Source organism: Pseudopipra pipra, chromosome 2 (assembly GCF_036250125.1).
Source record: "Pseudopipra pipra isolate bDixPip1 chromosome 2, bDixPip1.hap1, whole genome shotgun sequence".
Classification (NCBI taxonomy): Eukaryota; Metazoa; Chordata; class Aves; order Passeriformes; family Pipridae; genus Pseudopipra; species Pseudopipra pipra.
This window is the reverse complement of record NC_087550.1, coordinates 43,052,357-43,067,970: the sequence shown is the minus strand read 5'-3', so window position 1 is coordinate 43,067,970 and position 15,614 is coordinate 43,052,357. Positions and strand designations below refer to the sequence as shown.

The 15,614-nt window shown below is 36.9% G+C and overlaps 1 protein-coding gene across 1 annotated transcript in view; it reads left to right on the top strand.

The window, feature by feature from the left end:
* The window catches only part of GUCY1A2 (guanylate cyclase 1 soluble subunit alpha 2), a 150,015-nt gene that overhangs the window by 79,336 nt on the left and 55,065 nt on the right, over positions 1-15,614 (top strand). The window contains exon 6 of the mRNA XM_064645213.1: positions 10,429-10,572. Coding sequence (XP_064501283.1) covers positions 10,429-10,572 — 144 coding nt within the window. The remainder of the gene's footprint in view (positions 1-10,428; positions 10,573-15,614) is intronic.

The following is a 15,614-nucleotide window of genomic DNA, read 5'->3' as shown; positions in this document are numbered from 1 at the left end:
AATGAACTCTTTTTCTTTTCCTTAGAGAATCAGGCTTAAAATAAAGTAATTATTTTGAAAAAAAATTTGCATTTTAAAATGAAAATAGTTTGTGTGTTTATATCTTTTCCATTTGTTTCAGATGAAATTCTGAAAGCTAAGTGTATTACTAGGAATGATCACCACCACAACAGCTATGATTTTAGAAATTATTGTCAGGCGGTGAATTTTAGATACATAATCACCACTATTTGTATTCACAGCCTGCCTCAAAAATATACTTGAGTAACTAGGCTACAGAAATTTATTATGTGACCTAAATATACATCAAAAGAGATCAATTTTTAAATTTGCTTGTTTTTAAGCAGCATGGCAAGAATAATTTGCAAAGATTATTTGGTGAGCACTTCTGAATATCAAATTCACTGTTTTGTAAACAGAAAATTAAGCAAAATTCATTAAATAAATTCTGTGCTGTAAATTATTTACCCAGCTTTACTGTTACAGAATTTGGAATTCAGAACCTTAGTACTTCTAATCTTGGACTCAGACAATGAATACAATACTTTCAATTGTCTCATGCTGTTCATCCAGACATGTTTATAGAGAAATATGACACAGAAAGAAGAACAAAGATCCTCACATTAAACAAGTCAGACATAGAGGGCAAATAAATGAGCTGGTGGATATAGACTAAGAAATGCTTTGAGAAGGCAGAAGAATGATGAATTAGATTTTGAAATTTTTTGTAAATGAAAGTAAGTAGCTATCACTGCTGAGGTAGGGAAAGGTTGTCCAATGGATGGATGCACAGGTAAGAGTGACACATACAGATGGTGGACTCAGAAAGTGAATTTCACAGCAGCATTTTGAAAGGATACAAATCAGGACACATTACATTTGTTCAGGCTGAGGGAGAACATTGCAGTAATTGAGATGCGTGGTGTTATGAGCCTGGGTGACAATCTGTGTTTTAGAGAGTGAAACTTCAGAAGGAATCTGCTGACATACAGTCTTGATGAAAAGATCAAGAGGGACACTCTTATGGTAATCACAGAAGGGAGAAGAGGTGAGAGAACTGAGACCTGGTAATGCATTTGGAAATTGGTGCTGCTATCAGAGCTAATTATATTCAGCTTGGAGTTGAGGAATGGGAGAAAAAGATGCTGTCAAGCAGGGAGTGCAAGTCAAAGCAGTGCAGACGCAGAGGCTTGGCAAGCTAGTGTCTGTGGACATGGAAGTAGAAACATGAACTCAAGGAGTAGAAGTAATGGGAGAAAGTTCTCAGTAAATTTTGAAAGCTGTTGCTTTGGGTAAAATATGTACTGGGTGACCTGACTGTTTTCGCCTGTTTTTTTCTGTATCTGAGTTCCTGTTGTTTATGAGCCAAGTGCTGGGAAATGATGCTTCAGTTAAACCATCTATTTGTCAAATAAGCTATTTAGATATGCTGCAGCCATGTCTGATGGCATTTAAAACTTAACCTCGCAAACTGAAATCTTCCCTGTTTAGGATTCCTGTAGCTTCTGTTTCTCCTCCACATAATATATCTTTGACATTGGTTCATTCAAAATATTTTTTTCTTGTAGGCCTGTGTAGGCCTGCTTTCTCAGCTCTTTTCCCTTCAGTTTCCTTTAACTACTGTGTAGAGTAAAGGCAGCATGTTCTGTGGATGGGTTTTTGTCTGTGTGTGCACTGGCTGTGTGGTTTTTCGTGCTGGCTGGGTAATGTCAAGCCAAATAGAGCAGAACCAGGCCTGATTCTGTAGGTGTTAGTCTCTTTGTCCTTTCTCTGAACAGAGCAGCATTTGTCCTTGAAGACATTTGCAGATTTTCCCAGACAATAAACTTCACTTTCTGTGAAGTGCTAAGTCCCACTTTCCATGTCTAAGCAGAGTCCTAAGTGTTTTTGACAATGAACTATTGTCAACTGCCAGAATTTCTTTACTTTGTTTTCAAAACTTTAATTGAAAGTTTATTGAGTATTTATTGAATAAGACAATATAATTACAATTGATTTTATAGTTAGAATCCACAATTTTGTTGTGTGAATTTCTGCTTTTTTTTTGGTTTCATTGTTTGGCTAAATTGGCACTCCTCTCTGAGGGGTGCCACACACATGCCTCCAAGTCTTTTACCAGCTTCCCTGAGCTTTTATTCCTGGCAACACGATACAGTTAGTGTGTTAGATCTTCATTTCTGATTTTATATGTCTAACTCTGGCTACAGCCTCAATTTTTGCTCATTGTAAAGACTTGAGACTGAAAAAAGGATGGGAAGTCTGGGCTGCTCTGCAATCATTCAGTGTAGCATGGGGGTCTTTATATAATAAAGAAATGTAGTCCGCTCTTCGCTGAGGTGGAAATCGAAGAGACTTTATTTAAATCTCACATTCCCTTTTATCCCCTAAAACCACGTGACCTTGTAACCAATGGGATTGTCTGTCCCTGCACATGTCCCTTGGCTTCCCTGCCCCTGGGACACGCCTCCTACAATTCAAGGCTGATACTCACCAATTTTGAAAAATGTTGTTTATATTTAGGTTGTGATATAATGCTTTTAGGAACCTGATTTTAAACTCAGATTTTCTGAAAATATCACTTTACATTTTTGTACTCGTCGTTAAAGTTACAGAAATCTGTATTCATTTTACAGAAGATACCAGTACATTCTCAGTGCCATGACTATCCCTTCTTGTGAACTGATACATGTACATGTTCATATATATGTTCTCAAGCTTACTGTCGGTACTATATTGACTAAAGAATACTGCAATGACCAGGGTCATGAGCTTCAGATTATTTGGAAGTTTTTCAGGCTTTATGTTTCATAAGTTAAAAACCATAGTCTCCAAGTTTTAATGCAAAATCTATGGCCACTATTTTTATCTTCTTTCCATCACTTCTGCAATTTTAACCTTTTAAATTCAGTGCAACTATGTGGCCATTTTGAAAAGGTTTCAAATTTCTAAACTTCAGCTCAGGCATCTGCAAAATGCAGAAAATGCAATTAAGATATGTAAAACGATAGTAGTGTTCTTACGTAAGCAATATGATAGACATAAAATATTGTGATATACCTTTTCTTTAAAATGGATAAGTGCAGTTTTGGGAATTACCAGTGTTCTAGGTGTTGCTTTTTCCTGATATATTAAAGTCAGTGAGTTTTGAATGTGTAGTAGATTAAAATGGGTAATAGAAAAAAGTTTCCACTGCCCAGAAGCTTGCTCTCTCCATGGTGCCACCCAGCCTGGTAGAGCTGCCTTCAGCACATGGCTCTGTTTGGTCCCACCACAGAGGGTTCCTGAACCTTCTTCCTTTTCTTGCTTTGAACAGGCTATGACACTGACTTTTTCCTGTCTTGAACTCTCTGCCTGTATGTGGACTTGCTGGCACGCTGGTGTGTCTTACTCCAATATGAAGTCAGGGCAAAGCTGGGGCAGCTACTTTTTGGGGAACTCAGAAGTCTTTTTGGGCTAAGGAGGAGAAAAAAAGGGTTCCATGGATTTTCCCTGCAGATCTGGTGTATCACCACCCAAGAATATTTTAAGACTTTTCATTACTTTAAGCATGTACTTTTCCCCAGCCTTGTGAAGGATTTACACTTTTTGTCTTTAGGGAGATCTGCAAATGAAGCAAACAGACATGCAGGCTCCAGAAGAGTTATTCTTTGCCTTATAAACACAGAGTCCTGCACAAAGCACTAAAACATCTGTGCATGTTCCCTGCAATATATCACCCAGGAATCCTCTAAAGAGTGTAGGACTTCTGTTTCTGTATATATAATTTCTTCTTCAGCAATACTATACTTGTATATATTTCCTTTTTTTTTTTTTTTTTTTTTTTTTTTTGTATCTCACTTTTCTTTCATCTGAAAAGCTCACATTTGTTTGTAAGCTTTAGAATCTACATCCAGCTTACAGGTCCTGGGATTGTTTTCTACATCCGCAGTTTGTGTGTTAGGCCTGACCATAAGCTGACCTTTAACTAGAATAGGACCGAGCAGGATATCTTCCTGGCTCCATATTCAGGAGCAAGCCTACACACTGCAGCTAGACAGGAACCATGGCTAAGAACATGCCCTGTTACAGCATATGGGTCTCCCTGCATCTATGTTTTGTAAAATACCTTCATTAATACTTAAATCCTTTTTTTCTTGTCAAGCTTTTCCGCCTTCTAAATTTTAGTATTTCTGAGGGACTAAGAAAATGAATTTCACTTTCCATTAGCTTTGGCTTGTTTCATTTTTAAACAGTCTGGTATTGTACCAGATTTAAAGTATACATAGTACAGCCATGACAGCATATGGGTGGACCTTCATATACCAAGATGCAACATTTTCATTCATGCAAATAACATTCATAATTGTACTTTAATTTTTTAAATTATTTAAATGAATATGGAGTATACTTAAGTTAATAGGATCTAGACAACATATGAATTTCAAGACAAATAAATTAAAACTTGTGTAACCTTGAGGAAGGTGTTACGGTTCACTAGTAGTTTAAATACTGGGGATACTTATACCAAATTAAGACCACTCTTATGTCTGGAGAAGGACAGTCACATTAAACTCAAACATGTGTCTTAAGTCATACATGATTATTTTAATGTTTTCTTACAGACATATTTAGTCTGATTTTTGCAAATTCATACTTGCCTACAGAAGAGAGAAATCATTTATGCACTCTGACTTCTGTATTCCATGATTGTTGTGTGCAAATCTGATGCTGATGTCATGTAAACTGCAAGTCTTTAAGCATGTCTCTCTTTTAACTACTGAAAAAACCCCACCATCTTTCAAAATACTAGATAATAATTCTACACAGCAAGTACTATTTCTTTTTTCTTCCATAAAGAAAATAGCACTCTGAATTACAGTGCAGATGAAAGAGTTTCTACATATATTACATACTGAAAGATCTGTGCTTAAGACTGCTAAGTAGCCACCAACGCACTTGCAACAAATGTGGGTAGAGCTCTTCCCAAATCTTCGTTCACGAAACCTGGCCATAATGAGGATGAAGATGCAATAGAAAGAGTTCAAACAGCTTTTCCTGCAAAATGCTCCTGAACTTGCCAGTATGGAGCATCATTAAACCCACTAAATAAGATGTCCTCAAGCCCAGTAAGACCAATGATTTCATAACTAGGCTTTTGGGAGAGGAGCTTGGTTTTTACAGTAAGTAATTTCTTTTAAAAAATGAGCTTTACGAGATGAACAGATTTCTGAACTTCATAGGTGGACACTTGGAATCTGTTCCTGTTCACATGGAAAGAGTTTTCCTGAAGTGTTTTCAAAAGCAGAATATCATGTCATAAAAGTATTGCAAAGTTACTTTGAAACTTGAGCACAAGGTTTCATTGCTTAGGAGTTAATTTTGAAAAGTTGAGACAGAAGCTAAGGGAGTGAAACACTAAATAGAAACTGAAGGAGATTCTTGGGTCCATTTGGAGACAGTTGTGTTCTGAAATCCTATCTTGAAAACTTTAAAATCCTCTCAAAATAAGGAAGTTTTTTATAATATCCCAGAGAATTTGGAAATATATAAATAATAGTGTATCCCACATGTAGAATTAATTTCAGCAAAATGCCCCAGACCTAAGTGCTTTAAACTGACAGATGTTATTAGGCTTCATAGTGTCACACAATTCAACTGTTTCAAAGCTTTTCTGACAAATTTGTGCAGTGGAAAAACATATAGAATGTTTCAAAATGTAGACTAAACTGAGTCTTAATGTCTATTCACACAACAGTAAGAAAACAAATAGGTTTTAGTTAATTTTAAAAAGGACAGTAGCTATGGAGACAGAAAAGTAGACCTAGAGCTACTTCAGGATCAGGTATACTTAGCCAAGCTCAGAGTAGGCTTTTCCGAACTGCACTTGCACCACTTGCAGAGAAAGAGCGCACACACTTTATCTCTTAGGGAAATAACCTTATCTGGTTTCTCTCTGTCGTGTTCATTAGTTGTTTCTTTCCTTAGAATCTGTATTTTAGATTAAATGACTTGTTCAAGTCTTTCTGCCGTAAGCTGCACAAAATACTTCATGTCAGCTCTCCCTCTGCTTAGTGATTAATAACATCCCCTGACCTGTGTGCCAAAATACGCATGCCAAGATCCAGGACTTTTTGAGATTAACAGGATCTTGTGCTGACAAATGGTATCGTAGCACTAGCAGTCAACACACTCATGCAATCTTTCTCCTGTTTTGGTGTACTTTATGGGAGCAGGAACATGCACGCTGGGGTGCACTTTCAAAGGCATGGAGCTCACCCAGAGTCTTCTGAGAATTTCACAAACTAAGGCTTTGCAGTCTGTGGCCATTGCTGGTTTTCAGCCATTTCTCAGAAAAAGCATGCTGATGACTGCATGGGAGGGGTCTTGCAAATCAAATGACAGTCTGGGCATGGAAACAGGCAATTAAGCAAAGATACACACATTAGCATCCTGCTGTAATAAATGGGAAAAAAAAAGAGGTTTCCAGAATTCAGGATGGAATACATCATGTTCTGGAAGTTCATTTTTCTCTTTAGTTACTGTAGAAGGAGTATAGAAGATGTAGAGATGAGTAGATCAAATTGGAGGCTTCATTTTTGTGTGACTGACACTGGATAATGTGAGTTCCATCCTGAATGACAATGTTGTAAACTTATTACTGATATGCAGTGATATATCTGGAGAGTGATTTGGGTAGAATTAAATGTGGGAGATGTCAATGACATCTTGAAGTAGAATATGGATATCAAATAAATTGTTCCTTGTGATGAGGGCTGAGATGGCTGCCCTAAAATAAAAATAAAATGTAGAGAATCTCAATTTTCTTCAGTCTTTGTCATATATCAGTTGAAAAAGTATCCTGCTTGCTGCTGAACTAGAAGTCATGGAGAGAAATAAGGAAGCCCAAATAAGTCTGAAGCATTACTTTGCCATATACCATGGCCTTTTTCTTATTTTCCTACTGTACAACTTGTTGTAGGGCAGAAAATGGATGAAAGAAAAGCCCTTTGAGAGATACCAGTAACTTCAAAGGTTTCCTTTAGAGTTATACTTGCAAGAATTTCATCTTAAGGCTGAATTTTGCTGTATTCCTTTAGAGTGAAGGCTTTTCAGCTTTCATAAAAGAAATATATAGTTTTGAGGTACTATGTAGTTCAGTCTTGGAGATGGAATGAAACATGGATAAACAGGATAATGAAAATTTTGTGAAGGCAGAGGTATTTACTGTAGTACCTGATACCTTCCAGTTCAAGGTCCATTCCCATCCTGAATCTTGAATTTGTGCTGGGATGAGACTTAAGAAACCATCTCCTTATATATTTAATGCTCCCATGGAAATACAGCCTGGGTGTGCAGGAAGCTAAGATGTGCTCTGTTAAGTCTAGGCTGAGGAGTACATATAGAACTTACTCTGTCTTTTTTCTTTAAGAAACCATTTCCTTGGAGAACAAGGCATACCATATAGTTAAATCTTGGGTTACAGCAGAAACTGCCATAACTAGTGCATTATAATGGTCCATGTTTTATAGTATTGAATGTGGGTACTTGAAGAAGCACAAGAAGCCCTGTGAGCTACTTATGAAGTGTCAGGTACACACAGCAGTCTACTTTCTAGCATTTTTATTATGAGACTACATGGTAAAACACAAGGGTTATGTTCTTTATCACTGTGTTTGCTGAAGCATCTATGAAAATCCTTACTGTCTGTAGATCTGTTTGATTGCTTTAAAAAACTTGCAAAATTCTTTTTTATCTGAGTAAGACCTTGTTGTCAGTAAGTTTCTCAGATTTCCCTCTTTCCTAATCCATAAGAATGGTGATGTCATTTTTTTCTCTTGCTCTCTCACCCTTCACCACTGTGAAGAGCCCGCCTCAATCTCCTCCCGTGCCCTGAAACCATCTCTGCTCCAGGCTGGACAAGCTCAGCTCTCCCAAACTCTTCTCTCAGGTGCTCTAGCTGCCACTGTCTTGCTGGCCCCTTCTGAGCTGGATCCAGTTTATCAATCTCTGTCTTGTACTGAGGGGCCCGAAACTGTGTGTGGTATCTAAGTCTAATGAGTGTTGAGTAGGGGATGATAAGCCCTTCCCCTGATGTCTTTTTCTACAGCCCAGGCTATCATTGGGTATCTTTGTTCCCAAGACTCATTGCTGACCCATGTGCCATTTGCTGCCCACCAGGACCCCCAGGATCTTTCCCAAAGAGCTGCCCCTCAGGAAGTTGGCTGTATCAGTTCCAGAGAAATTCTTTCCCATGGACAGGACTTTGCACATGTCCTTATTGAATTTCATGAGCTTCCAACTCATCCTGCCTCTCCATGTCCCTCAGGATGGCAGCCCTGCCCTGGAGCAAATTGACTGTTCCCCCCATTTTAGTCAACTGTATGCTGATGAGGGTGCAAATAATATTATTATCAGAGAAAGAAGCACAGATTTTGTTGTAAAATATATCTAAATATCTAAAAATTCTAGATAGTTTTTTTACAAACTTGTATTTTGAAAAGTGTTAACTTACTACTCAGTACACATTGCATGCACCTAGAACAATATGTCTGTATTTGGGTAGGAGAGCGGAAACATGCATAGGCAACAGGCAAAAGGAGAAGCAGGTGAAGATGGAAAATATCACTCTTCAGTGCAGCTAAAAAACCCCAAACCAACACACTCAAACCAGGAAAGTTATTTTTCTCAAAGAAAAGTTAAGTGAGGAAGGCAAAGAGCATTAAACTACAGTTACATAAACCGTTACCTGCTGCTTATTTCTGCTTTTTTTTTTTCACTCTCAAGCTCTTAAGGAGGAAACTGATATAATTGCAACCGGTGTTCGTTATTATTTCAATATTGTAAAATGAAGTTTTATATCCTCACAACAGTTGGATGGTTTCAAGCTCTGATCACTTACTCATAAGTGATCAGAAACAGTTTAGCAATGATCTTCTCTTCAGCTAAATATAGCATATACACTTTATACAGTACCCGTAAACCGGGTGTGGAATGTAGAGAAAATGTTTAATATTCCAAGTTTTCTTGCCAACCTAAAATTACAATGATTATGACCGCATACTTACTTAAGCAGAAATAAATCTTTTTGGTGATTAGTATAACAGAAATGGGTGAGACCACAAGCAGGATTTGATGCATAGGGAACCACAGCTGAATTGGAGGAAACATTTGTTGCTCTATGAAAAGGAGGGTAAGAAATCAAGACATGGCTGAAGAATATCTGATTACTATGTCTAAATTTTATGTTTATGATACATTTATATACATAATCTATATTTGTCAGTGGAATAAACAAAAAAAAATAAACTTGAGCAGCAAGATATATTTTTCCTCAAACATGTATGACTGAAAGGCTTCCTTTTCTCAAGGAAGAGCATCCTTGAACAAAGAATAGTTATACAATTCATACATATTTACTTTCCAAAGTAATCTTGTGTTCACTTGATCATCTGTGTATAACATGAAGGCACCCAGGAACGTATAGACCGTAGTTCTTTATCCTCAATTGAAAGCCAGATTAGTTATGTAGCAAACCCAAACTAATTCTTGAGGTCTGGCTGGGCATGTGTTGATGGACTGTGCGTGAGAATGTTACAGATGTATGGGCAAGCAGACTGCACAACACAATGCTGTCAATAAAGCTTGAGGGCCTCAAGATTTCTCAGGTTGCCTTTATCCAGAGCCAGAGGGCTTCTGCAATTCATTCTGCTCCTGCTTCCTCCTGAGGGACAGCTTTCTTTAAAGAAAATCAAGGATAAGAGAGAGGTAAGGCCTGTCTGACGAGACCAGAGGGATCAGTCTGCTAACTTCATGCCTTTCATGTAGGGAATTCAGAGTCAGATAGCCTGTATAGTAAGAGGGACATCAATTTTTATTTGAAAATAACAGAGAAAGGTGTAGTCAAAAGTCTGTAGCAATAGCATCTATTTGTAAATTATCCCTACAGCAGGAAGAGCTACCCACTAATGAGAAGTTATATACTCTTCAGTGTTTTTTATGGTGATGTTTTGCTTTTTCTAATTATCTTTCTGATATAATTTTCTAGCACAGCAAATACTAATTATGAATTATAATTATGTAGCACTATTCTTACCCAACAGCAAGCTCAGCCAAGATAGTGTGAAACAAAGCTGCAAGCAATCTCTCATTTAAGAAAAGGCAGTTTTCTGTGTTACTGCTATGGAAAAATGTTGTAGTATCTCAGCTGATGATATACACAGGTCTAGATTATCTTCTTTGGTTATAATGGTGACAAACCACTATGCAATTGTAAGTCAGGTTTTGACTGCACCTGTTTGCAAACTCAGGTAATTATGCTCCATTGTCTAATTGCTTATTTATGGATATTTTGCTCACATGTTTTAAGCAATGCTATTTGATTGCAACCCTAATGGTAGGGTTCCCTTCTCATTATCATACTTTAACATTTGATTTGTCTAATTGCTGCAGGTGGAAACAATAGGCGATGCATACTGTGTTGCAGCAGGGCTCCATAAGAAAAGCCTTAGTCATGCTAAAGCCATTGCCCTAATGGCATTGAAGATGATGGAGCTTTCAGAAGAGGTTCTCACTCCCGATGGAAGCCCTATTAAGGTAACCTCTTTGCTCTTTATTCTCAGCTAGTCAGTGATACGTGGACCTGATTCATTACATCGTGTTCTGTCAGTAGAAACCTGTTTATTGCTAGGAGAATTTACAATTGCATCAATATGTCACAGTCTTTTTTGGTGTACATGTATTTCACTGGTGCTCATCAACAGTCATGTAAGCTATGCCCTATTTTAGTAAGCACAGTAGACCACACGGACAAGCTGTTGCCTTGTTGTATGTGTTGAATGCCTATTTGTGGCTGAAGGGCATTCCTGGAGCCTTTCTTGCCATTCAGTATCGTGTGAGAAGAAGACGATTCCCATGATTCAGGACTGTCCCATGCTACAAGCAAAGCACAGCGTGCAATGGCAACAAAGAAATTCACTTCAGGAGTAAGCACCTGATCTGAACTTCAGCAGTAGTGTAGTGGCTCTCAGAAAGTTCTGCAGCTTTGAGAGGCCACATGCCTCTTTCCTTTAGTTGTAGACCTGCATAAAAGACGAATGTGTAGACTATCTGTTCTTTCTCAGTGTTAATTTGCTTCCTTCCTGTGCTACTCCAGTTACTTTCCCTAAGTTTGGTATGAAGGTAGCAGGAGGAGGAAAAACAGATGTCCTTTTATACCATTTTAAAGTTCCACTGCTGTTCTGCTTCTTTTGATCCTATACCAACTTTGTAGCTGCTGGTGTTTGGACTTGGTAATGTTTAGGTAGGAGAGATGGAGATGTAGCAAGGAAGAAAAGCCATGGAGATAGACATGTGCCTTTCTTTTCCAAGTGTCAGGTTATATGTTGTTTTTATTATGTGTATTCACTCATCTTTTTGGTTAAATTGTTCTTCCCATAATACAAACCTTCTGTTTTCAAAGAGAATGGGAGTATTATGGGAGTATATGTAGAACAGTATTCAACACTGTCTAAAGCCTTTCACAAAAGCTATATGTGGCTGGATGAGAAGGCCAGACAGACTTCCCACAGGATGATTTATATCATGGTTGAAATTAACTTTGTAAACTGCAGTTCCTTTAGTCTGTTTAAAATGAAGGTTACATCAAAAATGTGTCCTTTTTTCCCCCTGTGAAATGGAAAGACAGTTTTGAAGGTTTAAAACTTGACAGAAAAAAAAAAAAGTGATCATTTTTTTAAAAAATGTATTCAGAGGTGTTGTTAAGATGTTTCTTGAGCAAGAAAATTGTATACCTATGAGTTCCAAATCTTCCTGATTTATTAGTTAGGTTATATCTTGAACTATGTTCCTTGAACTCTTTGTGTATGGTGAGTCAAGAGAGATTTAATCCAAATGATTTGTTCTACCCAGAAAGGAAAGTATGGATGCAAGGCAACCAAACTAAGCAATTCCATGAAATATGGCAACACGATATTCAAATAAATAGATATAGAGTTCTGGATAAAATATTTTTAAGTATTAATGATGCTTATGAATTTTTTAAAATGTCACAATAAAATATTTGAGTGTTGAAAAATGTCCACATATTCAAAAGAATAGCTTTCTGAAAAAATATGTTGGACTATGGATCTTGAAGAAAAATGGTTTTAAAGCATTGAACACAGAGCAAGCATTAAAAGACAAATTTTTTCTGAGGATACCAGAAGATGTAGCATTTTCAGTTTTGATAAAAGATTATTTCGAATGGGTATTAATTTAATCTTATTAAAATATATTTTCTTGATTGATTGATTTTATTTCTCTATTTTTCCAGTAACTATGGATGATTAACATGTGCTAGCTATACTGTCACATGCTGGGAGAGTGGTCTTCCAGATTATCTTTTCACTTTCTCTTGAGTAATTCCTGTAATTGTAAGGAAATTTTGAAGGTGTTTTATTCTGACAGTCACATTTTGTGATCATTTTCATTACCACTCTTTATTTTTCAGAAAATTCCTCATGTTTTCACTGACTGTATAAGAGAATCTGTAAAGACAATGCAGTGGAAAAATGCTTGCATAGAATAAAATGCTAGGAATAACCAAATATTTTCAAATAGTGGTAGTAAATCTCCTTTAGAATTCCGAAGAAAAAAATAAGTTCATCATACTTAAACTGAAAGTAGGGGTACTGAGAAACTCGTCAGCAGTTATCCTGTCTTCAGTTTTAGATGTAAGGGATTTCAGGACAGGAGGAATGGTAATATTGCAGAATGTTGCTGTTACCTTTGTATGTAACCTAGAAATTGTGTTTAAAAATAAGGCTTATCTTTCACAGAGGCATTCGGATTTGATTTTAAATATAGTAAGATAAGGATTCCTCTCACATGGTTATTTACCCTGTAAAACTATTGAAATAAGGACTTTTGGAGAAGTCCACTTAGTTTGTCATAGTTCAGGTGTCTACTCTAGGATGAGGTGAATCACACCCTAAAAATGTGTATTTTTTTCTGTTGTCTGTAAGGGAAATCTATGGTCTTAGCCTAACTATGGATGTCTACTCTGTAAGCTTCTACACGCTGTCAAATGAGTCCTCCTACAAATGGCAAAGAATGCATAGTTTTTCCTAGTGGCTATGTCAATGATCAAAACAGTTAAAAACATATACGTTATTTCTAAATTCAGTTCATGTGACTTTTACCTTCTGGCCAACGTTAAATTGGCCAGAGTGATCCCTATTTTTGTTAGCTGACAGTTTTTCACTTTAAAAACCATGAAGGGGTCTGTTGTGTCACAGATTCCCATTACATCGAATGCTGCACATGCATAAAAATGTCTTAAAGCGGTGTCAGGGGAAGTTCAGATTGGATATAAGGAAAATGTGGTCAAGCATTTGAACAAACTCCCCAGGAAAGTGGTCGTGGTCCCAAGCCCATATACGTTCAAGAGTTTGGACAATGCTCTTAAATACATGGTTTAACTTTTAGGTTGCCCTGCGCGAAGTCAGAAGTTGGACTTACCTGAAGTTTAAGAAACCCCTAAGTATCTGTAAAAGTTATTATGGACTCAGTTCAGAGCCATTAATAGGATACTTACTGCACGACATGCTTTACAATTAAGCCTTGTCATTAAAATACTGAAATATTAATTTATATTAAAATCACAGTAAACAATGTGGTCTATAAGATATTTATAAGTGGCCTGACTTATAAACAGTGAACTATATTGTACTATAATGTGGTTACTTTGAGACGGTCCTGTTGCTACAGATGGCAAAACAAATGCAGGGTTTTGACTATATTTTGACCTTAATTTTTATCTGTGATTCATATTAACGAGTACAAGTCACATTTTCTGAGTCCTTGACAAGTGTGTTGGATAAAGAATCCTAATGCATCTTTTATTTTGTTATACTGAAAAACCTACATCAGTATTTGGATATTTGAAAAGAACTTGAAATCAGAGGCCAGTTTTCCTCATGCCCAATGCTTAATAACTTTGACAGCTTTCATGAGTTGCTGTGACTAAATTCTGACTTTATTCTTCAGGATAGTCTAGAAGCCATTTTGAAAGAGACAAGTGCATCACTGAGACAATTTTTCAAAACATAATTCCTAAAAATAAGGGACCTCCTGATCTCAGGAATAAACAACAGTGTTCTGTTCTGTTACTGATGGTTACTCGATCAGATAAGTCTACCTTTATGATTATGGTTTATGGAATATATTTAATTTCTCAATTACTTTGATGAATATATTTTGTTGTTATCTGAGGACTGAATTCACCAGAATGCAAGTATTTATTTTTTGTAGTGCTTGAAATGTTCATCCATGTGATAGCAGTGGATGTTAAGTGACAAAGTCTCAGAAAGTTAGGATGAAAAAATAAATAAATGAATTAAAAAATGCCATATCACATAGGAAGGAATTTAGGATAAGATTTTCACCTATAAAGTGCATTAGCAGATAATCAAATAAAGATTGTTATCTGGGTACACAGTTATCATATGAAAGTATTCATTATATTGATCACAATAGTAACTTTTTTGTAAGTTATGTACACTTTATGAAAAATCTGCCCTTCAGAGCAATGCTTGTGTGGTCAGCAAACAGTGATGGACCTCAGGATGGTGACTAGGCCTATGAAGCAGGTCTGGTTTATATCCAGATGATGCTCCTGCTTCTGAGTCATGGCTCATAGCATGCTGATGAGAGCACCATGGTGTGCAGCTGACACACGCTCAGACATTCAGCACTCCCAGCAGAGCCGAAGGCAGCAGAAATGCATGAGCAGAATGGAGACCCTGACCCTGCACTTCTCATACCTGCGTGAAAAGCCTGTGATTTGAAGGGTAGTGAGAAACTGTTGTTTTGGAGAAAGAGAGAGCAAACTGTATTATAGCAACACCCACAAATCCTGTTATCAGTGTTGTAAGAAAGAAATATTGGTAACAGAAAATGGACTGATTATTCCCCTGTGGGTGATGGAGAAGGCTTCAGGCATGTGTATGATCTTTTTAAACTCAGTTCTACTTGAGGCAAAATGCTGCTATTTTAGAATGAGCTAAGGCCTTAGTACAAAAGAAGGACTTTTGCCACAGACACTGCCTGTAGAATTGGATATGCGTTTTTATCCTTTCAGTAAAACATTTTGCTCTGGAAGCACTCCTTTGATATAGGTTCTGTACAACAAGTTATATGTAGTGCTCTATGATGGTAGTCTGAAAATATTGGTTTAAAATTACCTCCTACATGTGATTTTTACTTGAATTTAGAATATGCTTCGTATCTTACTACTTTTTTTTTTTTTAGATTAAGTGGAATTACATGAATTTTAATAGCTAGAGGTAGTGCTGTATGGAAAATTCTCTATGGCATTGACCTTCAGTGAAAAGTTGCAATGCAGTTCTCATTTGATGTGTTAAAACCCATAGAATATTATTGCTGGGATCACTTTTTGTCATGCTTCAAATCTTGCCTGATAATTTAATTGTTAAAAAGGTCTGCTCTGGCAGAACATACCTATTTTTGACTAATGAGATTTTCAAAGAGAATATTATTTGCTTATTTTTGTGGTGTATGAAGGTGGTCCTATCAGGGTTGTGAAGAGATACAGAACTGGGAACGCACAGAGAAAAAATAAACGATTAACATAAAGC